This window comes from Delphinapterus leucas, chromosome 11 (assembly GCF_059928025.1).
Source record: "Delphinapterus leucas isolate spDelLeu-1000000601 "Yukka" chromosome 11, BTC_Dleu_Yukka2, whole genome shotgun sequence".
Lineage (NCBI taxonomy): Eukaryota > Metazoa > Chordata > Mammalia > Artiodactyla > Monodontidae > Delphinapterus > Delphinapterus leucas.
This window is the reverse complement of record NC_143139.1, coordinates 39,805,633-39,826,091: the sequence shown is the minus strand read 5'-3', so window position 1 is coordinate 39,826,091 and position 20,459 is coordinate 39,805,633. Positions and strand designations below refer to the sequence as shown.

The 20,459-nt window shown below is 50.2% G+C and overlaps 2 protein-coding genes across 6 annotated transcripts in view; one reads left to right on the top strand and one right to left on the bottom strand.

Annotated features, from left to right (window-relative positions):
• Positions 1-5,173, top strand: part of RACGAP1 (Rac GTPase activating protein 1) — a 33,652-nt gene extending 28,479 nt beyond the window's left edge. For all 5 annotated transcript variants that reach the window (XM_022572207.3, XM_022572209.3, XM_089920690.1 and 2 more), the window contains 5 exons: positions 1,119-1,224; positions 1,400-1,532; positions 1,647-1,782; positions 3,623-3,731; positions 4,039-5,173. In XM_022572207.3, the coding sequence (XP_022427915.1) occupies positions 1,119-1,224; positions 1,400-1,532; positions 1,647-1,782; positions 3,623-3,731; positions 4,039-4,114 (560 nt within the window). In that variant the 3' untranslated portion in view covers positions 4,115-5,173. The remainder of the gene's footprint in view (positions 1-1,118; positions 1,225-1,399; positions 1,533-1,646; positions 1,783-3,622; positions 3,732-4,038) is intronic.
• Positions 5,174-13,864: 8,691 nt separating this feature from the next.
• AQP6 (aquaporin 6) lies at positions 13,865-17,023 on the bottom strand. Its single transcript, XM_022572212.2, has 4 exons — positions 16,631-17,023; positions 15,689-15,847; positions 15,349-15,429; positions 13,865-14,690 (listed from the first exon to the last, which is right to left on the bottom strand). Exons 1-4 carry the CDS (start codon positions 17,021-17,023, stop codon positions 14,478-14,480), a joined length of 846 nt encoding a protein of 281 aa, XP_022427920.1. The 3' UTR covers positions 13,865-14,477.
• Positions 17,024-20,459: the final 3,436 nt, after the last annotated feature.

Sequence of the window (20,459 nt, the reverse complement as noted above, 5' to 3'; positions counted from 1 at the left end):
GGGTCCTAACAGGTTTTTTTGTTGTTGCTTTGTGTTGTTTTTTTGGTCAAGTTTTAGGTTGTCCTTTTGAACTTGGAGCCATCTTTGATTTTTTTACCTCACGCCCAGCATCTAATCCATTGGCAAATCATGTCAACAAAGGCCCTGTAAATATATCTTAAATTTAAAATGTGTCACTCCTATTATTATCTTGACCTCTCTTACCCTGGAGTGATGTAAGAACCTACTGGTTTTCCTGTTTCTACTATTGCCCTCTACAGTATAATCTTCACACAGAAGCTAGAGTGGTCCTTTTAAAATTTAAGTTAGGTAATGTCCCTTCTGTCCTCAGTATTCTCCAAAGTCTTCCCAAAAGTCTCAGAATAAAATCCACAGTCCTTAACAAGCCCCAAAGACCCCACATGATTTGGGTCCTGGCAACATCATTTCTTTCAACACCCTTCCCCTCCTTTCTTCTTTTCTAGTTACACTGGAATTCTTGCAGTTCTTAGAACATAACCAAGCTTACTCCCATCGAGGCCATCATGTTTGTTCTCTCAGCCTGGAGTGATTTGCTCCTTTATTTCCTTTCAGGTTTCTTTTTGGATAGCTTGTCCTCAGAAACACCTTTCCTGACCACCTTGTCAGAAAGTACAGCTACCATTACTTTCTAGTTTCTTGCCTGCCTTACTGTTTATTATACGTATCACTGTCTGATAGGTATTTGCTTTTTGACTGACTCCTCCGGTAGCATGAGGCAAGGTCCTTTGTTTAGTTCTGCTTGATCCTGAGCACTTAGAACAGTGCTTGGCACATAGTAGACTCTTAACATGTTTTGTGAACGAATACCTTCTTAATAATTGTAGTCACTGCACTTATATGTCTGCATTCCTGGAAACATGAGTTTCCAGCTGCTTTCCCTAACTGCAAGAGCTGGTTTTTTAAGAGTTCTGATTTCTAATATTGAGCTGTTGGCCAGTATCCTGCTTGTTAATGAAACTAGAGTCTGGTGCAGTCATGAACCTAATCAGAAGTTTCAGAAGCTTACTGTATAGATGAGACTTTGTGATCGATAACTTGGAAGCCTGCTGTCAAAGGAAAGAAGTCTAGGCCTCTTGGTACTTTCTTTTCATTTATAGAAATCACAGATGAGGACAACAGCATAGCTGCCATGTACCAGGCTGTTGGTGAACTGCCCCAGGCCAACAGAGACACATTAGCTTTCCTCATGATTCACTTGCAGAGGTGAGTAGAGCAGAAATTTGTTTCCGGGAGTCAGGGAATTTTGCCAAGGGGAAGAGAATGGGGTTGGGTGTTAGGGAGGGAATGTGAGGGCTGAATTGTTTTCCTATAGATCTTATATTTTGGTCTGCTTTTAAGCAGAGGGACAAGTCTTCTAATTTAATGCTCTTTTACTTAGAGTGGCTCAGAGCCCAAGCACTAAAATGGATGTTGCCAATCTGGCTAAAGTCTTTGGCCCTACAATAGTTGCCCATGCTGTGCCCAATCCAGATCCAGTGATAATGTTACAGGACATCAAGCGTCAACCCAAGGTAAGCAAGCATGTATGTCTATATACATGAACTTGTGTAACATAACAGGAGAGAATGGTGAGAGGTAAAAGCCCTGAGCATTGGAAGTTTGCTAACATATTTGGTGGCATTTAGGTGGTAGAGCGCCTGCTTTCACTACCCCTGGAATACTGGAGTCAGTTCATGATGGTGGAACAAGAGAACATTGACCCCATGCATGTCATCGAAAACTCAAATGCCTTTTCAACACCACAGACCCCAGATGTTAAAGGTAAGGCAAGGCCTAAGGTGTGCTTTTTAAAGGGCCTGACTCCCTCTCTGGTTTTTGGTCGGGTGCCCTCTCCTTGCCTTTGCTAGAGCTGTTTGAAATGTATATTCTTCAATAAAATTAAAATAATTTTGAGAATTCTAACATTAAAGAAAAATTTGTACGGTTCCATCCTAATTTTTTTTCACTTTTCCATATTCTCCTTTCTTTACCCATATGGATATTTTAAAAAAATACAGATAGAATAATTGAGATATAATTATTTCTTATTTTACTTAGCATTTTGTGAGAACTTTCTCTGTTACTATATGATCTTATTTATCATTTTTATGGTTGTAAACTAGAATTTGCTTAAATATTCTATTAGGTATTGATGTTGTTTTTCAACTTTTCATAATTACATATAGTGATGCCATCAACATTATATGTATGTACCTTTTTTTTTCCTAATGATAAATTCCCAGGAGTGGGAATTACTGAATTAAAAGTTTTAAACATTTTTGTTTCTTGGTATGTTTTACCAACTTGATTTCTTTCCTTCTTCAATATAGATTTTAAAAATTTATTTATTTATTTAACTTATGACTGCATTGGGTCTTCGTTGCTGCGCGCAGGCTTTCTTTAGTTGTGGCAAGTGTGGGCTACTCTTTGTTGCGGTGCATGGGCTTCTCATTGCAATGGGTTTTCTTGTTGGGGAGCATGGGCTCTAGGTGCATGGGCTTCAGTAGTTGTGGTGCACAGGCTTTAGTAGTTGTGGCTCGTGGGCTTAGTTGCTCCGCGGTATGTGGGATCTTCCTGGACCAGGGCTCGAACCCGTGTCCCCTGCACTGGCAGGTGGATTCTTAACCACCGTCCCACCAGGGAAGCCCCAACTTGATTTTTTAAAGGCTTTTGCCAGTTTGTACTGCCACTAAAAATATATGAGGCTGGTTTCATTCCAACTTCACTGGCTTTGGAGACCTATTCTTTCATTATTGCAAGTTCCTTTTTTTTTGCGGTACGCGGGCCTCTCACTGTCATGGCCTCTCCCGTTGCGGAGCACAGCCTCCGGACGTGCAGGCTCAGCGGCCATGGCTCACGGGCCCAGCCGCTCTGCGGCATGTGGAATCTTCCCGGACCGGGGCACGAACCCGTGTCCCCTGCATCGGCAGGCGGACTCTCAACCACTGCGCCACCAGGGAAGCCCTGCAAGTTCCTTTTTAAGGGAGCATATTGTTTTTTCTAGTATAGGAAAAAATCAAATAGATGTTAGATTTGTGAAGTTTGGAGTTTGAGAATGGCTTAACTCAGAAAATGAGTGTGAGAATGGCTTAACTCAGAAAATGAATGTCAACTACTCACTGAGCAGTTGCTTGCATAGTTCAAAAAATATACTGGGGCTTCCCTAGTGGCGCAGTGGTTGAGAGTCTGCTTGCCAATGCAGGGGACACGGGTTCGAGCCCTGGTCTGGGAAGATCCCACATACCGCGGAGCAAGTAGGCCCGTGAGCCACAACTGCTGAGCCTGCACGTCTGGAGCCTGTGCTCCGCAACAAGAGAGGCCGCGATAGTGAGAGGCCCGCGCACCGCGATGAAGAGTGGCCCCCACTCACCGCAACTAGAAAAAGCCCTCGCACAGAAACGAAGACGCAACACAGCCATAAATAAATAAATAAAAATTAAAAAAAATATATGTATATACTGGTGTGTTATAAAATGATGACAAAACTGACCTCTGGGACTTTGCTAGGTCTCTAACCTTAGCTCTTAAGTGTTTCACAGGATATTCAGCTTAATACTGGCTGCCTGCAAGAGTGCTTTCTTTTTTCCCTTCCTTTAAAAATATGTCTTACCTTTGATTGAAGTGAGTTTACTGGGGCCTGTGACCACTCCTGAGCATCAGTTCCTCAAGACTCCTTCATCCAGCTCCCTGTCACAGAGAGTCCGCTCCACCCTCACCAAGAACACTCCCAGGTATGCAAAATTGGTCTGCTCAGGAAATTAAAAAATGACTGCTTCCTTAGACTTCTTTCCCATCATGCTGAAGCTTACTGAAAGAAAAATTGAATTAGATCTTAGCTAGCAGCTCGACTTTAAAAGCCCCTTTTTAAAAAGGGTCTGAAGGTCTTTACTGTTTCCTGTCCCTCATCTCAGGTGACAAAGAATAGCTTACAGAGTAGTTGTTGAGGGTTTCCTACTTTAATTGATTATGTCAAGTAATGTTATAGTTGTTTATCATTTTTTATAGAATACTTTTCAAGTTCATTCTCTTTTTCTTTAGATTTGGGAGCAAAAGCAAGTCTGCCACCAACCTAGGACGACAAGGCAACTTTTTTGCTTCTCCAATGCTCAAGTGAAGTCACGTCTCCTGTTACTTGCCAGCGTTTACTGACTACAAGGAAGGGCGCACCTGTACTCTCTGCTCTGCAGCCTCCTGTACTCATTACTACTTTTAGCATTCTCCAGGCTTTTAATCAAGTTTAATTGTGCATGGGGGTTTTATGAAAACTATTTATATCCCTTCTCCTCAAGTAATGTAATATCAACACCTTGTGCTGTCATCGGGAGCTTTTAGATGGGAGATCTTTACAGGGGTAGAAGTGGGGTATGAAATTCGTTGGGGGCTGGGGGTACATCCCTTTGGCTTAAAGCCAAATTCTCTCATGTAATGACCTTTCTCTGGTGTAATTTACATGAGACAGTGGTAGAAGCCCTACCTCTTTGGTAAGATTGACTTGTCTCAGGGTGGGGAGCGGGAGGGCAGGGTAAAGAAAGGTTTTGACAGAAGATTTAGGATGGCTCCTTCGAGAACTTGGAAATTCTCCTTCCCCCATTATGAACTGAGCTATAACACGGAGCCTTCATAGAAATGGGGTACGGTGAGGACTGAACTAATAGTGGGAGCGTGCTTAGCTTTAATTTGGATTGATTAGGTTTAATAGTGTTAAGTGGCACAACCTTGTAAAAGTGATACTACAATTTATATTTATTTCTAATGGGCCTCTGGCTGGACTTTGGGTTTGGTTGGGGTCAAAGCCAGTTTGTTCTTAAGTTGAATTCATTCTGATGCTTGACACCCCCCCACCCCCTTGTCCATTTAGAAGCCCTGCTTCTAAAAGTCAGTGTACCATCTGTTTGGCACTCAACTAACAATTAAGAGTAGGCTATAAGGGAGGATTGTCAATATTTTGAGTGGCAAGAAAAGCCACAGTCATTTTGTCTTTGCACTTTGGATACTGAAATCTTCCTGTGTAACATAGCTACATCTAGATAAATATGAGCTTTTTCTTCTATTAAAATTATTTCCAATGTCTATCAAAATGCTTTCTTTTATAGAATGTTTCTGACCCATAGTGGCCTATAAAACATGTATTTGGAATAATATTTGGAAAAAAGTAAATAGTTTTTTTTCAAAATGAATGTAAGGTTGGTTTTCTTGTCCTGGAAGGTAACCTTAAATTCCTTTTTTTAAGGAAATATTTTTCCTCAAAGTGTCATGAGTCTATCATTCATTTCTCCCCTCCCCCATCACCACCTTCTCCCAACTTCACCACCACCAGGAGTTTGTTTCTTCGTTTCAGTCTCTTTCATTGTCCAAATTGAAGTCCTAGATTTTTCCTGACTCTTACCCTCTTGTTGTTGTTTTTTTTTTTTTTTTTTTTTTGCGGTACACGGGCTTCTCACTGTTGTGGCCTCTCCCGTTGCGGAGCACAGGCTCTGGACGCGCAGGCTCAGCGGCCATGGCTCACGGGCCTAGCTGCTCCGTGGCATGTGGGATCTTCCCGGACCAGGGCACGAACCCGTGTCCCCTGCATCGGCAGGCGGACTCTCAACCACTGCGCCACCAGGGAAGCCCTTACCCTCTTGTTTGAAGACATGACTTTAAACAAAAAACAAACTTTTTAAACAAGTCTTTAGGGATCAGAATGGTGCAGAAAAACAACAACAGCAGCAACAACCCAAACGATTCTGTCTGGCTCACTGCCTGGAACATCCTTCACTGCTGGAAGTGACTCTGGAGTGAGCTGGGATGATTAACTGAGGGCACCTGCACTTGGAACTCTGAAGCTGGTGAACAGAATGTATCTGAGATTGAACGTAAACAGTGGCAGGCTTAATAGAGAGAGGAGGCAACCTACTGGCTTTTTTCCCAGGAGGTGGTAGCTCTCGTAGCAGGGCCCATCTGCCTCAGCAAATTGACAGAAGATGGGTCCCATCTCGAGACCCTTACCCCCTTTTACACACACACACACAGGCCTGTTACGTTTTGTTGTTTTTTTTAACTTTGTCCTAGATGCCATCTCCTATGTCTCTGCAAGCCTAGTGTTGGCCTGGCTCCATATTTGCTGTTCTGTGGTATCTCCCCAAGGTGCATTTTAAGTCACTAATGTAGAGGAAGTAAATGGATTGTATAATGTCAGTGAACGCAAGATGATGCTATGCAGGAACTGATGGCCCATTAACGAAAAAGGAAATGGTCCTGTGTGTCAAGTGTTGGCAGCCAGTTGCTCAGTTTTTGGGCTAGGCCAAGAGACCTTAGCCATGAAAATAGTTCTGATATTGGCAGAGGGAAATATGTACCAACCTTCAACTTCTTTAACAGTACTTCATGTGGAACAGCTTGAATTTCGAGGGCTTTCTTAATTAAATTGTGCTCCCTTGATGTGAGATCTATGGAAGGGGCTTTGGAGTGGGTGTCACCCCACCTCCTGCTCCTAACCATGTCTGATGCTGCCTGTTACTCTGTTTTTAATGCATTTTAGCTTTATTACCCCACTTGCTAATAGCTGGAATATTCACATCTTTAAATCCATTCACCTCCATCAATCCATGTAAGTCTCCTAAGTTTGATGCTTATTTAACTGGGCAAGCATTACATGGTTTGATCTAGCAGCAACAATTTGTGTTTATTATTGGTATTTAACGTTTTTTTTCTTAAGAAGGTGAATTCTTTGCTTGCAGAAATAGAGGGTGAGAAGGCATCATGCGTTTCCATCAGAGGACTATAAGGATGCTCAATTGATTTACTGTGGGGAAAAAAGTCATTTTTGGCTGTGAACTGACGCTGTGGCATTGAAAGGGGTCTTGAGTTCCTAAATTCGTGCTTAAGTTATCAGGCAACACAAAGTGACAAGGAGTGCTGCGTGAGTGCAGTGAGCAGAGATCCCAGGCTTGCTGTTCTTGTTTTATAGGGCTTCTCTTCCCACCTCATGCTTCAGGTAGGTAGACAGACGTACACACGTGCATATACATATGGTTATATGGTTTCCTATTGGAAAGCATTTGGGAGACCAACTGCTGTGCCTGGAATACTGACCAGTTTGCTTAATCACGCATCACCTTTTCTTAGATTCTCAGCAGGAGCGGGGAAGGGAGCTTCTCTGGCGTCCAGATCTGAGAAGCAAGGGTGGCAGGCACAGAGTTCAGTGTTCAAGTCGGCATAGCTCACACAGTAGGTTCTCAATCAATGTGCTTTGATGGTAATCTCAGTTGTGACTCAGGCTTCAGCCACTGGTGCGAAAAGCTTTTAAGCGTGCAGAGTCAGGGCATGTTAGTCATTGTGCTTTTAGTATAAACTGGGTTTGGAGAGTGGCCACTTAACCTAAGAATTTAGTAATTAAAAAAAATCTGTCCCTGTAGCTGGTATATTTTGTAAATAAGTGAAAGTCCCAGGCCAAGAGGTCCTTAACTCGTGTAATTTATTAGACTCTCGTTTTCAGAGTCTATTTGTTGATGGTTTCTGTTCACGAAGTCAGGCTGAAGACAGCTTGACGTCACCAAGAATAACCTTGCAGTGTGTGGGAGCCTTGTCCTCTGCAGTCGTGTGGGATGGGAAAGGAGGCCACTTTTCAGGGACACAGAGTTGGAAGCAGGAATTTTTTCCTCTTGTATACCTTCTCCCTCTGTAACTTGCCAGGCTTCATTTAGTTGCACTGTTTTTATACAGCATTACTCTCGCATCTCACATGGCTGGACACCATCTGTGTGTTAGGCTTAGACACATGTAAATGGATATTTAGACTTCTCATAAAGCACTTGCCAGTTAATATCTTCTCTGGTCATCAGTGAAGATGGAATTAAAAAGAAGCCTCTAGAAAATATAATATGGTGATTTACAGTATACTGGTTGCTTCCATTTATCATCTTATTTGACCTCGGCACACCCATGTGTGGTGGGCGGGATAGTTGATATGATCCCAATTGATGAAAAATTCAGAGAGGTCATTTGGCTCAAATTCTCATAAACTATAGTTTAGTTGGGATTAGAACCAGGAGATTAAGCTCCTGCTCTGGAGGTCAGCTGTGGTGCTTGCTACTTCAGACTTCCTCAGCTTCGTGGGGCCTGTTAATACATTATTAGGTATGTAAATAATTCCCTGCAGGGCTGTATGTGGATGTGCCTGTGTGCTCTCAACAGGTGACCCAGAAAGAGCAGGAAGACCCAGGCTGCTTGGAAAAGCATTGGGATAGGAGAATGTCTTAACGTTGGTTTGTTGTCTGGTAGGATGGAGGACCTGGGCTCGGTGGTCCGGGGCTGAGCTCTGTGTGCAAGGTGGAGGATGAACTGGTGGAGGAGGAGCTTAAGGTTGCTCCTGGTGGGAGTCTGTTTTCAGACCACCCGTGAGCATTTTGTGTGCTCCGAAGCTTCGAGCCAAGAACAGGCAAGTCTCAGAGCGAAAGCCATCAGCCTGCTTTTAGAGACGTGTCAGCGGATTAGCTTATTGGCTTTCCCCCTGAGTGGCATTAGCTCTCACCCCATCTCATGTTCACCATCTGGCTTTGAGTAAGAAGTCTTCAAGTGATCTCTCTTCAGCAGCCCGCTCTGTGCCAGGGCTTTCTGAGGGCTGTTCAGCTTTCTCCCTCATCAACCCCAGGGCCCAGTGCTGTCTGAGAAGAGGAAGCCCGTCTGTTTGTGTCCACATGTGTACACACCTGGGATCCAAACAACACTTGAGACCTCAGAGAAAAAATCAGTTCAAAGGAGAATGAGTGTGTGGTTAGTGGCCTAAAGTCTTGTCAGAACTGACAAGTGGATCTGTCCTTAGGTGAGTTTTAAAGATGGAGTCGTTCTTGCTACAGAGAAAGCTCTTTCTGCCTGTGAGATGGTACCGTTGGTCCAGATTTTAGTAGAGTGAACACTACAAAGGGGCTGGGATTTTTCCTCCTTATTGGAAAGCAAAGCCTGTGGGTGGACGTGCTTAACTGAGCCACCTTCCCTCCTCCCAGGGAGCTGGCTGCTCTCTCCTCCTAGGTTAATATACATCGACTGGGGCTAAATGCCTGATGCTTCTGGACAGAGTCCAGCCCCTCACAGAGCAGCCGCACTGTGGAGATACAGCTGCTGGCATTAAAGGGCTAAGCCCTTTCCAGCTGCTTTGCTTTAATGGGAACTGCCTGCAGTCGGCAGCTTAACGGTGCTGTCTTAGCCTGATTAGGAGGAAATAACTAATCTCGGGGCATTGGCCTGGAGGCTCAGGGGAAGGTAACCCGGTAGGGTGGGAAGTGGTTGGATAAATGGTGTTGGAGTGCTAGGTGATGATATAAAAAATGGCAGTCCCGGCTTTGGCAGGGTTTGTGTTTTGCCTCTGTTGGAAAAGTGGGGTTCTCTTCAGTGGACTCCCTGGTGCTGAAGGAGAGGAGATGGTCCCTGTGAGGGGCAGCCTGGGTATTCAAAAGCTGGAATAGCAACAGATGCGCAGAGGAGTTGAGAGCATACAAGGGCAATGGTGTCCATCCCCTTTAAAGGAAGAAGACTTGAGACCCTCCAACGTGGTCCCCCCTTGGGCCTTCCATTCCCAAATCTGACTTAAAGAGCCAAGATTTGAAGGAGAAATGATCATTTCCTTGATTGTAAAATGCACTTAAAAATACAATTTAATATCTGAGTATTGAGATGACTTATAATCAGTGGCATATAATGCAGTGCTTTTCTTTTTTAGTGGCTTGTACAATAGCGGTGCATCTTATTATCAACATTATTTGGGTTGGAAATGTTAGATGTTCTTGGGAGATAGGCTGTTGGCTAGACCAGATGTGGAGGTGAGGGAAGCTGCTACTTAGCTGTGATCAGAGAAAGATTAAAATGGGGAGTTTCCCCAGGTCTGAGGGAAGCTATGGTGTAGGAAAAGCAAGGCTCAACCCCAGGATGCTTGGCATGAAGAAGCAGACGAGTAATTTGTAGGAGAGGATCAAAATCTGTCCCAATCATGACCCCCAGAGCCCTCACGTGTGACCCCTGAATTGAGGAAGTGGCAAAAGAAGCCATTATGAATCAGTGAGGCTGTGACCAAAATAATAGCACCTTCTGGTGGAGTTCTGAAATCACGGTATAGTACTGAAACATTCAGGGTTCTTTAACACAGAGGTGTCAGATAATCTGTGCAAACCTTTGGCTCACCAAATCCAGAATACCAGAGGTCTTTCCTCACTAGAAACTGGAAGGCCATGGTAGGGCACCAACAAAAAAGGGGACAGATGGCCAAGTTAAGGAACCTGTTGCCTGGAGATGAGATTAAAAATACAATTTTGCTTAAGAAAGTCTTCCTGCTTGGGTAGAGAGAGGTGTTCAAATAACTATGAAGTGATGTGTTCAGTGCCAGGACGGAGGTGGGTGCAGAGTGCTGTGGGAACTCAGAGGGGGGAGGAGCTGGAGGCTTCAGAGAGCCTCAAAGGTGATGACATGAAAGCGAGGTCTCAGCATGAACCGGGCGGCTCGAGAGGCCTGGAAGCATAATCGGGGCTGGTGCTCCATAACTGGGCACTGTCCTAGACTGCTGTCCTGGTCTCTCCTCTGACCCGGGGCTGGGCCCTGGCCTGGCTGGGCCTTGTTCCATCTGCCCACGGGGGCGCAGGGGGAGTTATTGGTCCCTGCCTCTGTCTCTGGCCTCCACCCCCAGCTCTGAGAAAAACTGCCCCTTTATCTGACTTAGAGCTCTGAAAAATTTTCATCCTCCTCTTTTCTGCCCATTAACTGTAGCCTATTAATTAGAGTCTTTGGGCGCCCCACTTTCATAAACCCCCTTCACTTACCGTGCCTCCCCTCTGCAGCTTTTACTAAATATGTGACTGCTCCTCAGTGTAGCTGCTCCCCGCTGAGAAGTGATTATGTGTCTGTGCAGACCCCCTGCCCCAGCTGCCCAGGTGGTGACCGCTTGGCCGGATGCTTCATCTTGATTAGCCCTGACTTCTCCCCTCCCTCCGTCCCTCCTTCTCTATCTCTCCTTTACTCAAGCTAAGCCTAGGGTATGGGAAGGAAGTGATCCCTTCTTTACTAACAGCCTGGCCGTGTTCAAAACTGCAGGAGAAACAGCTGAGCTCATTGGCAGAGGGCATGGCAATCTACCATGATGGTGAAAACCACCACTGATCGAGGGCTGTGTGTCAGGCGCAGTGCTGAACACATGCGCCCCATAAGGTTCTTCCAGACGCTTATTAACACACCCTGTTTTCCAGATGAGGAAAGTGAGGCTCAGGATCCTGAAATGACTTGCTTAAGTTCATGCAGCTGTAAGTGCCTGAGCCTGTATTTAAACTCTTTCAACCCTCTAAACCCCTATTCTATCTTTACATGGTCTTTTTTTTTAAAAAAAACTTGGTGCACAGAATTCCTTCAGGTCAAAGTGATTTTCTCTGGAACGTGAAAGTCTCCGGATCGTCGTCGTGCTCCTCTTCTCCTCTCAGTCCATGGAGCCCGAATGTGTCCCGGAGCCTGGCCCCTCCGTAGAGCCGCCTCCACTGTGCAGCGTGGTCCCAGATTAGACCTGTCCTCTTTACACCCGGAGGAGGCAGTGGGGGGGGGGAGCGGAGAGGGGCTTCCTGCCAGCCAATGGGGATGCGACAGCCATGGCTCTGTGCTCCCATCATCCGCTCCTGCTAAGACAATCATCAACATAAAAGGCTAATTGTATTAATCACCGAGGCGCCCGCCCCGGGCCCCCCTCCCTTTCGGGAGAATTATGAATTGCAATTGCAGATGGCTCTGCTGATTGAAGGCAGCGCTCAGCGGGGAGAAGGGCCAGATCAGATTACACACCATTAATTAAAAACTTCCCCTGACAAAAGGGAGGAAGGGAGTGCACACCAGGGGTCTGCCTGGTTGGGTCTCTGCCCTCCCCAGGCTCCCGCCCCCCCATCCAGGCTCAGGGGTTGTGCCTGTGAAGCAAAGCCCCTGGCTGGCACTGCTGAGATCTGCCCCCGCCCCCCCAAGGCCAACCCTTCCCACATCCAAGCTGATGGCCAGCTGTCCTATTAAAGGGCTCCAGAGAAGGAGAAGCTAACCTTTGGTTACTCATTTCTGTGTCTAACTTTGGATACTCTTCAGATTCTAACCTAATTCCTCACCTCATGAAGCTTGTCTCCTCTTGCTCTAGTCTATTATGACAGAAAACAGCTTTAATAGAACTATTTGTGAAAATAGCCCCCAGCTTTCTCTTCAGGCAATCACCCTTACCCTCTTGTCCCAGAAGTCCCTGGGACAGAGGTTTCCCAGTCTCCTCTGGTGTAGGGGCGGGGGCTCAAGTGTGGCTGTGCACCCTCTTCCCAGCTCCCCTGACCTGTGAGCATAGGCTTCTTAGCTTCTGTCATCTTGGCTCATTTAGAGCTATGACTCCTGAGTTCTCCTCTTGAACAATTACCACCTCCCCTCCCCAGCCGCCCAGCCTCATTCATTCATTCATCAAACTTTTATTGAGCACCCACTGTGTGCTTGGCTCTGGGGATGTGGAGATGATTTGTCTAGGACCTTAAGAACCTACTGCGGGAGCTCCACCCCCCTGCCCTCTTCAACCTCCTAGTTCCTGCTTCCTTCCTTCCTCTGGCTGCAGTTTGTATAAGCCCCCCTGGAGCTCTATTCTGGAAAATTCTAAGCTGGGAGCTGGGGAGACCTTGGGGGGCTGTGGTACTGAGCTGGGTGACCTTTAGCAAGTCAATCACACACACACACACACACACACACACACACACACGCACGCGCGTGCCCAGCTGTCCCTGCTCATAAAAGGGCACAGGAAGCCCTGGGCTCTGAGAGATCATGAAGATGGACGAGTGGGGCCCAGCTTGGAGAGATGTGAGTAGTACTCTGCACTGACGATATTACAGAACACGGCTGCTGTGGCCGCGAGCATTTAGGACTCAGCCACTGCACTGTCACAGGCTGGGCCCTGTCCTTGGGAGACTTTGGCAGCCCCTCCCCTATCTCCAGCCCCTTTGGAGACATTGTGGAAAAGGACCTATCTTTTTTGTGCATTTTGGCTGCTCTATCACAGGGTACCATAATGACGGGCACGATAGAGATGAGAAGAACTGACTTTTATTGGCTTGTCTCTTCATCCCAGGGTCCCTCCCCAGCCTGACTCCTGTTCCCCCGATCACCCCCCACACTCACTCACAAAGCTCCCAGGTCAGTAGGCCCAGGAGAGAAGAAGGCAGGGCCCTTGGTAAGTAAAGCAGATGAAAAGAAAAGCCTACTCTGTTTTCCCTCCCTCTCAGTCATCTCCCTCTCCCTTCTTGGCCTCCTTCCTCCCGTTACCAACAGCAATTGTATTCAAGCCCAATAATTACAGTAACAGCAACAATAATCATCATTTATTGGGTTTGTTTTTCTAGCATTTTAACCTCCGAAAACATTTTCTGACCTCTTGTTTGTTTTAACATCGATCTCGGGGGGAAACTTTACAGCTGAGGAAGCTGAGCGCCAGACAGGACCCCAAACCACAGGCAGAGTGGATTTACCACAGCTTGCAAATATTAACAAACAAGGTGAGGCTCAGGTAATACTTCAGAGGCACTGAATTGCAAATCTTGGTTTCCTGGGTCATTCCTGAGTTCCTACCATCCTTGGGACGTATTCAACAGCTTTTTGGGGATCCCGGCAGAGCTGAGAATGAGGCTGGAGATGGCTTCTTCAGGCCCAGGTCAGGGACTGAGTGCTGGGATAGGACATTTCCCCTCTCAGGATTGCTCTTGTGAATGGGGCTGTGGAGTGGAAGGCAGGAGAGCACCTGGGGAGAAAGGCCTGTCCGGCCTGAACCTCCCTTGCCTATATCATGCCCCTCTGCTGGCCGGAGAAAAGGTTCCTCTCTGTGTCAGCTCTTCCCAAGGGAGGGGCTCTCTGCTGAGCATTTGGAGGAGAAAGGAATGAAGATCTATTGGGAGGGCAGTCTCTGGCCTCAGGAAGCCCCCCGTCTGAGGGGGGAGCCACAGCCCCCGTCCTCATCCAAGAGCAGAGACATCCCTTTGAGGAGTGCAGAGGCTGTCCTAGGGTCTGATTCTTCTGGGAAGTCTGGTCCCTCCTCCCCAAGGGTGGGGTGAGAAGTTGGGATTCCCAGAGGTCCCCATAGCCCTCAGTCTCTAAGCAGAGTGTCTGTTTGGGCTCAAATTCCCTTTTCTCCAAGACATGGGGAACTGGAAGCCCAGGACCCCCACTGGGGTCCAGACAGATGAGAGACAGGGAGAGCAATCATGAATTCCCCCTGCCTCGCTCTGCTCTGTCCCATTAAAAGAGAGGTAGGAGGAGGAAACTGAGCAGATTTTGCTTCCCAGATTCCATCTAGAAACGTAATGCCAGGGATACCCCGCCCACCCTGTTAGGACAAGAGGCCAAGCCTCCCTACCCCACCTCGCAAGCCCCACGCCCCCCAGGAAAACCTGAAGTCTGGTTACACGAAGCATGCTGCCCACTTTCAGGGCTCTTTTCAGAAGTTTGAGGGCGGGGGCCAGGTTCTATGCCACCTGACACACATTCTCCATTTCAGTGTCCTCTGAACTGGACTGAGATTCTTTCTTCTGGGGCTCCACCCCTTCTACCTCCTGCACCTCTGCAGTGCCTGTGAGGATGGCAAGTCGCTGGGCCAGGGTCTTGGTGTCAGGGAACAGGATAAAGTTGTAGATCAGCGAAGCCAGGACCGCCCCCGTCAGTGGTCCCACCCAGAAGATCTGAGGAGGCAGAAGTGGGTACCCTGCTCGTGAGCCGTCAGGACCATAGGGTGGTTTTGGGACCCCACCTGCTTCCCAGTGTTGACTTGGTCTCCCAGGAACCCTGGAGCCATCCACGAGGTGGCAAATTTGAGAAGCACAAGTCCTGACCTCCCACTCTGAGTCCCCGCAGGTGAAGGGACCTTGCCTCCCACGGGGCTGGGCCAGGCTCCCCGCCACCCCTGCCTCTCTCTTCTCGCCTTCCCCATTCCAGCCCAGAACCCTGGCTAGTGCTCTTCCTGTCCCTTCTGGTGTGTGTGTGTGTGTGTGTGTGTGTGTGTCTATTTCTGTTTGTCTTTTTCTTTATCCAAGTTTGGAAAGTGGTCCAGCTGGAAGGAGTGAATAAGGAAACAGCCAGGACTTGAGGCCTGGGCCAAGGCTGCAGCTCCTGCCCTGGCTCATTTCTTGCCAGTCCACTGGGTACCCCGGACTTTTTGAAGCTGGAAAGAAAGGATACTGGCTCCGGTCTTCTGAGCTTCGGGAAACCTCCACTGGGGGTCAAGATGGTCTGTGGCAGGGGGACTTGTCTCCCCAAGTGTCTGTGGTTCTCCTGCTGGTGAAAGTCCCTATTGCCACTGGGGCCCTCTCCCTTCCCCTGGCTGCCAGCAGAGGGTCTCACCCAGTGGACCGCGAACTTCCCGACGATGACAGCAGAACCAAAGGAGCGGGCTGGGTTCATGGAGCAGCCGGTGAAGTAGATCTGGGGAGTGAGTGCAGGTCAGGGTGTGAGGAGGCTGAAGGCAGGCCTGGGAGGGGACAGTGCCCTCCACCATGGCTCAGAGCCCCAGCCCCGGGCTTGGCCTCTGTAGCACCCTATCCGGGGCCTGGAGTGCGGGTCACAGCCTTGGCCCCAAGACTCGAGGGCTCAGGGAAGGACACCTCCTCGCCTTCAGGGCCCCTGCAGCCTCCCCAGGGAGGGACCAGTGGGTACATGGGCCCGGTGTCCCCTTTGCCCTTACCCCAATGAGGTGGCCCACTGCCACAGAGGCTCCAATCGTGGCAGCTGGGGAGCCAGTAGTCTGTCTGCTGTCGGTGGAAGCAAAAACGCAGAGCACAAGCTGCAGGGTCAGGACTAGCTCCACTGCCACCGCCTGGCCCGTGGAGACGCTGCTCCGGACCTGTGCAAGGGGGTTACACTGGAGCCAGCGGGCTCTGCCCGGGGCTGGTGACCCCTTGGGCCTCATTTCCTCACTGTAAGGGGTGAGAGGCCTCACCACCGCCAGTCCCAGGACTTAAGGAGCTAATGGGCTGAGGAGAGCTGTGTTGTGGGGTTCAGGTGAGCCCCAGACACTTGCTCCCTGCAGAAGCGAGTGGCACCCCACCCACTACACGGCTCGGTTGGGGCCAGTGGTTCAGGGGGAGGCGGGGGCTCAGGACTGGCGGGAGCAGGAGGCTGGGGAAGCTAGGATGCACGATGCGCGTCTGCAGGCTGCCTGGGAGGGGCCGTGGGTAGGAGTGGGAGGCGGGGACTCGGGGAAGCAAGTGGAACACAGATGATTCCAGGAGTCTGGGGGAGTGAGACAGGCCTCAGGGCGCTGGGGAGGGAGGAGCATGGGACAGCAGAGGAGCAGGGGACGTGGGGTGGGCCCGGGGAGGTGAAGTGCGTGCAGGGTCCCCCGCCGCTATCCACAGCTCCACCTCTCCCCACCTACCCCCACCCTTAAATGCCTGGTCCTTTTCCGACTCCTGTCCCTTAGTGTGGCTTCTTCCTGCTCCCCCTGTGCCTTGCACCACAATCCCATTCCTGCTCTCCCTGCACTAAGGCCACAGTCATTCCCCTGGGTCCCGGGTCCCCGCCCAGAGCAGGTGTTGCTCTGTTACCTCCCTGTCCCCTCTCCTCCAGCCTGGCCCTCCCCTGTTTCCACCTGTATGGACCCGCCCCTCCCTCTCCCCGCACCTACCACGTTGACCCCAAAGGTGTCTCGGATGTCCCCGGGCGTGACCCCGTAAAGCAGAGCAGCCCCCGCCGTGGCCCCTGCCAGCTGGGCAGCCACGTAGGCCACAGCACGGGGCAGGGAGATTTGGGAGCCCACGAGGAAGGCCAGCGTCACAGCAGGGTTGACGTGGGCCCCACTAGCCTTCCAGGTGATCTGCACGATCACGGCCGTGGCCAGGTTGAAGGTGATGGCAACCTGCAGCATAGAGGGAAGCGCCAAGGGCCATCTCAGAGCCGAGCCCACGCCAAAGAACACGTACAGCCCCGTGGCCAGGAACTCGGCAAACACAGCCTTGCTTATGGTCGTGCAGAGCCGGCACACCAGCGTCTTGGCCAAGCTGCGCCTGCCTGACTCCATTGCGTCCGGGTCCTGGTGCCTTTGCTCCCGGGGCCTCTGTTTCTCTTCCCTCTGATCTCCTCTGCCTCCCCTGGTCTCCTGTCTCTGGGCTGCTCCGGCCCCAGCCTGCAGCTCTTCCACAGTGCTGCTGCCCTGAGGACTGTGTGGTCAGACTGGCAGGGGGCGGGCTGACAGGGTTATGTGCGTCTGGGTGGGTGGGAGTAGGGGTGGCATGACGGGTGGCTCTCACATGCCCGCTCCACCCTAAGCTCACCTGACGGCCGGAGGAGGGGGGCCCTCCCCGGGCACTGAGCTGGAACCTCCCAGGAGTTTTCCAAGCTGGACAGGCCTAACTCTGCTGCGGGCAGACGCCCGGCCTTGGGGGCCACAGGTGCCGGAGTAGCGCGGGCCATGGGATTCCAGGGCGCTCCCACCCCCGATGTCAGCTTAGAGCAAGATCACTGAGATCCCCAGGTCCAAGGCCTGCTTCAGGGGCCCTGCGCACTTCCCGCAGCACCTGTTCCCCAGCCCCCTTTGCCTGCAGGCTTGGCCTCCAAGTGGGCTCGTGCTCTTCTGGGCCCCATAAACCCAGATGTGAATGAGGCTCTGTCCTCCATTCCCACCTAAAACCCCACTCACTGAAAGCTGATGTGAACGGAGTCAGCTTTACTGAGGACGTGGGTCTGTGTGGGTGCAGGGGGGCAGATGGAGGGGGTGTTTATTCCACAGCTGATCAGTGACACCTGTGGCAATGGGCACCTCTGCTGCCCGCCAGCCACGAGTTTCCGCTGGCCTTTCACCCACTTCTGCCTCTTTCTGCCTCCCCTCCCCCAACTCAGCCCTTCCCCTTACTTCTCTGCTCTCCTCCTTCTCAGGGGCCAAAACAATCCCTCTCACGCCACACAGCGTAGCTTACCAGTTTTGTGGCTATGCTGGCCCTAAGGTTACCCACGCCCTAGGCTCTGCCCTTTAACCCCCAGCAATATACCAAGGTATTTTCTCAAATAAAAGTGTTCCTTCCCTAAGAAGAACCTGCCGAGCTGTTAAAATAGTACACTCTTCACCTGTTCACCACATCTGGGTGCCCTGGCCTCACCCCCCACCATATCTCCCTGCCCAGTGGTTGTCCCCTGGTGTCCTCAGGCTCCCCAGATGCCACCTGTCTCACAACGAGATCCTCGTCTCTCCCTGTGACCCCAAAAGCACTCCTTCTGTTGTCCCAGCTCAGTTGGCGGCACCTGGGAGGCATCCTTGACCTCACCCTCCCACCCCCATCCAGCAAAGGCAGCAAGTCCTGGTGATACTGAATCCTAAATATTTCTTGCCTGTGCCCTCTTCCTGCCAGCCCTGCTGCCCTGCAGCCTTTAACCATTCTCTCTGTCTCCTCCCTTGCTCCGCTCTAATCAATTACCCACACTGCAGCCTGAGTGATCTCTCGAAAATGCAAATCGGATGCTGCTGCCCCCTGCTAAAATCACTTAAAGCCTCCTGTCCCCTCTGTGAGCTCCGTGCCTGGCCTACAAGGTCCTCTGGGATCCTGCGCCTTCCACCTCACCTCTCCCCACTTTTTGCCTTGTCCTTTACCCTCTGGCCTCACCAAAAGGCCAATGGTTCTAGAACACTCCATGCTGCTCTCCCCTTGCGGGATACTCTCTCCTCTCCCTGGAAAGCCCATCCCACGTCCTTTGCTTGGGTGAGTCCTATTCCTAAGGCTCAGCTTTGATGTCACCTCCCCCTTTCCTGGGTGAGGGGGCAGGAACCAAGTTTTGTTCATCCCTACATGTAACGTCTTGCACAGGGATTTGCTCACTGCTGCAGTAAGGTCCTCAATAAATATTTGTTGAATGAACGAATGAGTGAGTAAAAGCTTCTTGGCCTCCTGGAGTCAGGTGACTTTCATGTCTGCTTCATTTCAGCTGGCTCTCCTTATAGCCTTATACCTGTCCTCACCTGGGGCTGGGTCTTCTGAAATCTTCAAGTGAAACATCCCAACTCTGACCACAGGCTCTGTCCATCCACCCTCCCCCATTTCAGTCCCAGTCACATTCCTCCCCCAATGTCTCCCCCAGCCCCTTTCTGTTCATCCAGCCATCCTGGCTTGACTCTACCTTCTCCAGCCAGATCCCCTGGCATCTCACCTCAGTGCCCTCTGTCCCAGCTCCCTGTTCTCTGCACCCCGCCCCCCCCAACCGTATCCCTCCATCCTCATTCTTCTCCACACCCCTCTGCCCCCCTCTGCCCTGCTGAGCGCTGCTGGAGAAACTCGCCCAGCCGTGCAGACTGCCGCCATGACAAGTCCATGGTCTCTGGCCTCAGTAGGGGTCACAGCTCTGCTCAGCAATCCTTACACCACACCGTCGCCAGGCGGCTCTCTCCCCATTCTTGTAAGTCCTACTTCAAACCTTCCGTACTCTCTTCAAGTACCCTACCTTGCTCTGGCTTTCCTCCAGCAGATCTACTTGCCTCCTGTCCTACCTAGAAAGTGAAACCCGCTGGCAAGACTTCTTCCCATCCCTCCACCCACCCTCCCCCAGCCGCAAACTCACCAGCAGCTGCCCCATGTCCTCACCAGCTTCCCTTTGGCCCTGAAGAAGAGGCAGCCCTCCTCCTGTGTCTGCGTCAGGGGGCCCCTCCTTGTGTTCTTGGCTCCCTTTGAGCAACTGGGGCCCTCTCTTGGCTGTTCCCAGCCTCATCTATGATTTTCACTTCTCCCTCTCCTGGCTGCTTCTTTATAATGTGCCTGGGTAATCACGGACTAGTGGAGAGACCATGGGTTTGGAATGCCTTTCCTCTTTGTTTCTCTTTCAAGACTTTGCTCAAGTTCAATTCCTCTATGAAGCCTGCCCTAATTTTCGCCTCCAGGAGAGTCGGGGCAAGCTTTGTAGAGAAGCTGGGCTTGGGCAAAGCCAGTGGCTACTTCTGGCTTTGACTTCCTCGGTGCCTCCACTGTTCCAGTGCAGACTCCCAGGCTTGCCTGGCATGAAGGAGTCTTCCAAGAAATGCTCAAGATTGAAGGAATGCAGTGTGAGTGACATTCCTCTCTGGCCCTGGGGTTGGGGGGGTGAGGGTGCGGGGATTTCCCTGGCTGTCCCAGGGAATCTCACGGGCATCTATCTCCTTCCCTCCCCTCACACAGGGTCATACAGGGCCTGGGGACAGACACCTGCCAGTCCCTACATCTTACCTAGCCTCAGTTTCTGCACCTGTACACAGGCACCAAACAGCAGTAATGCCTGTCTGTTGAGAACCTTTGATAAGACAAGAAAGTGAAAGCATTTGAACACTGCCACATATTCTGTACCCCTGACCAGTGCTTAACTCCTGTGACCTCAGCTTTCCCACTTTTAAAGTGGAGATGTTGGGAATTCCATGGCGGTCCAGTGGTTAGGATTCTGAGCTTTCACTGTCAGGAGCCCAGGTTCGATCCCTGGTTGGGGAACTAAGATCCCGCAAGCCA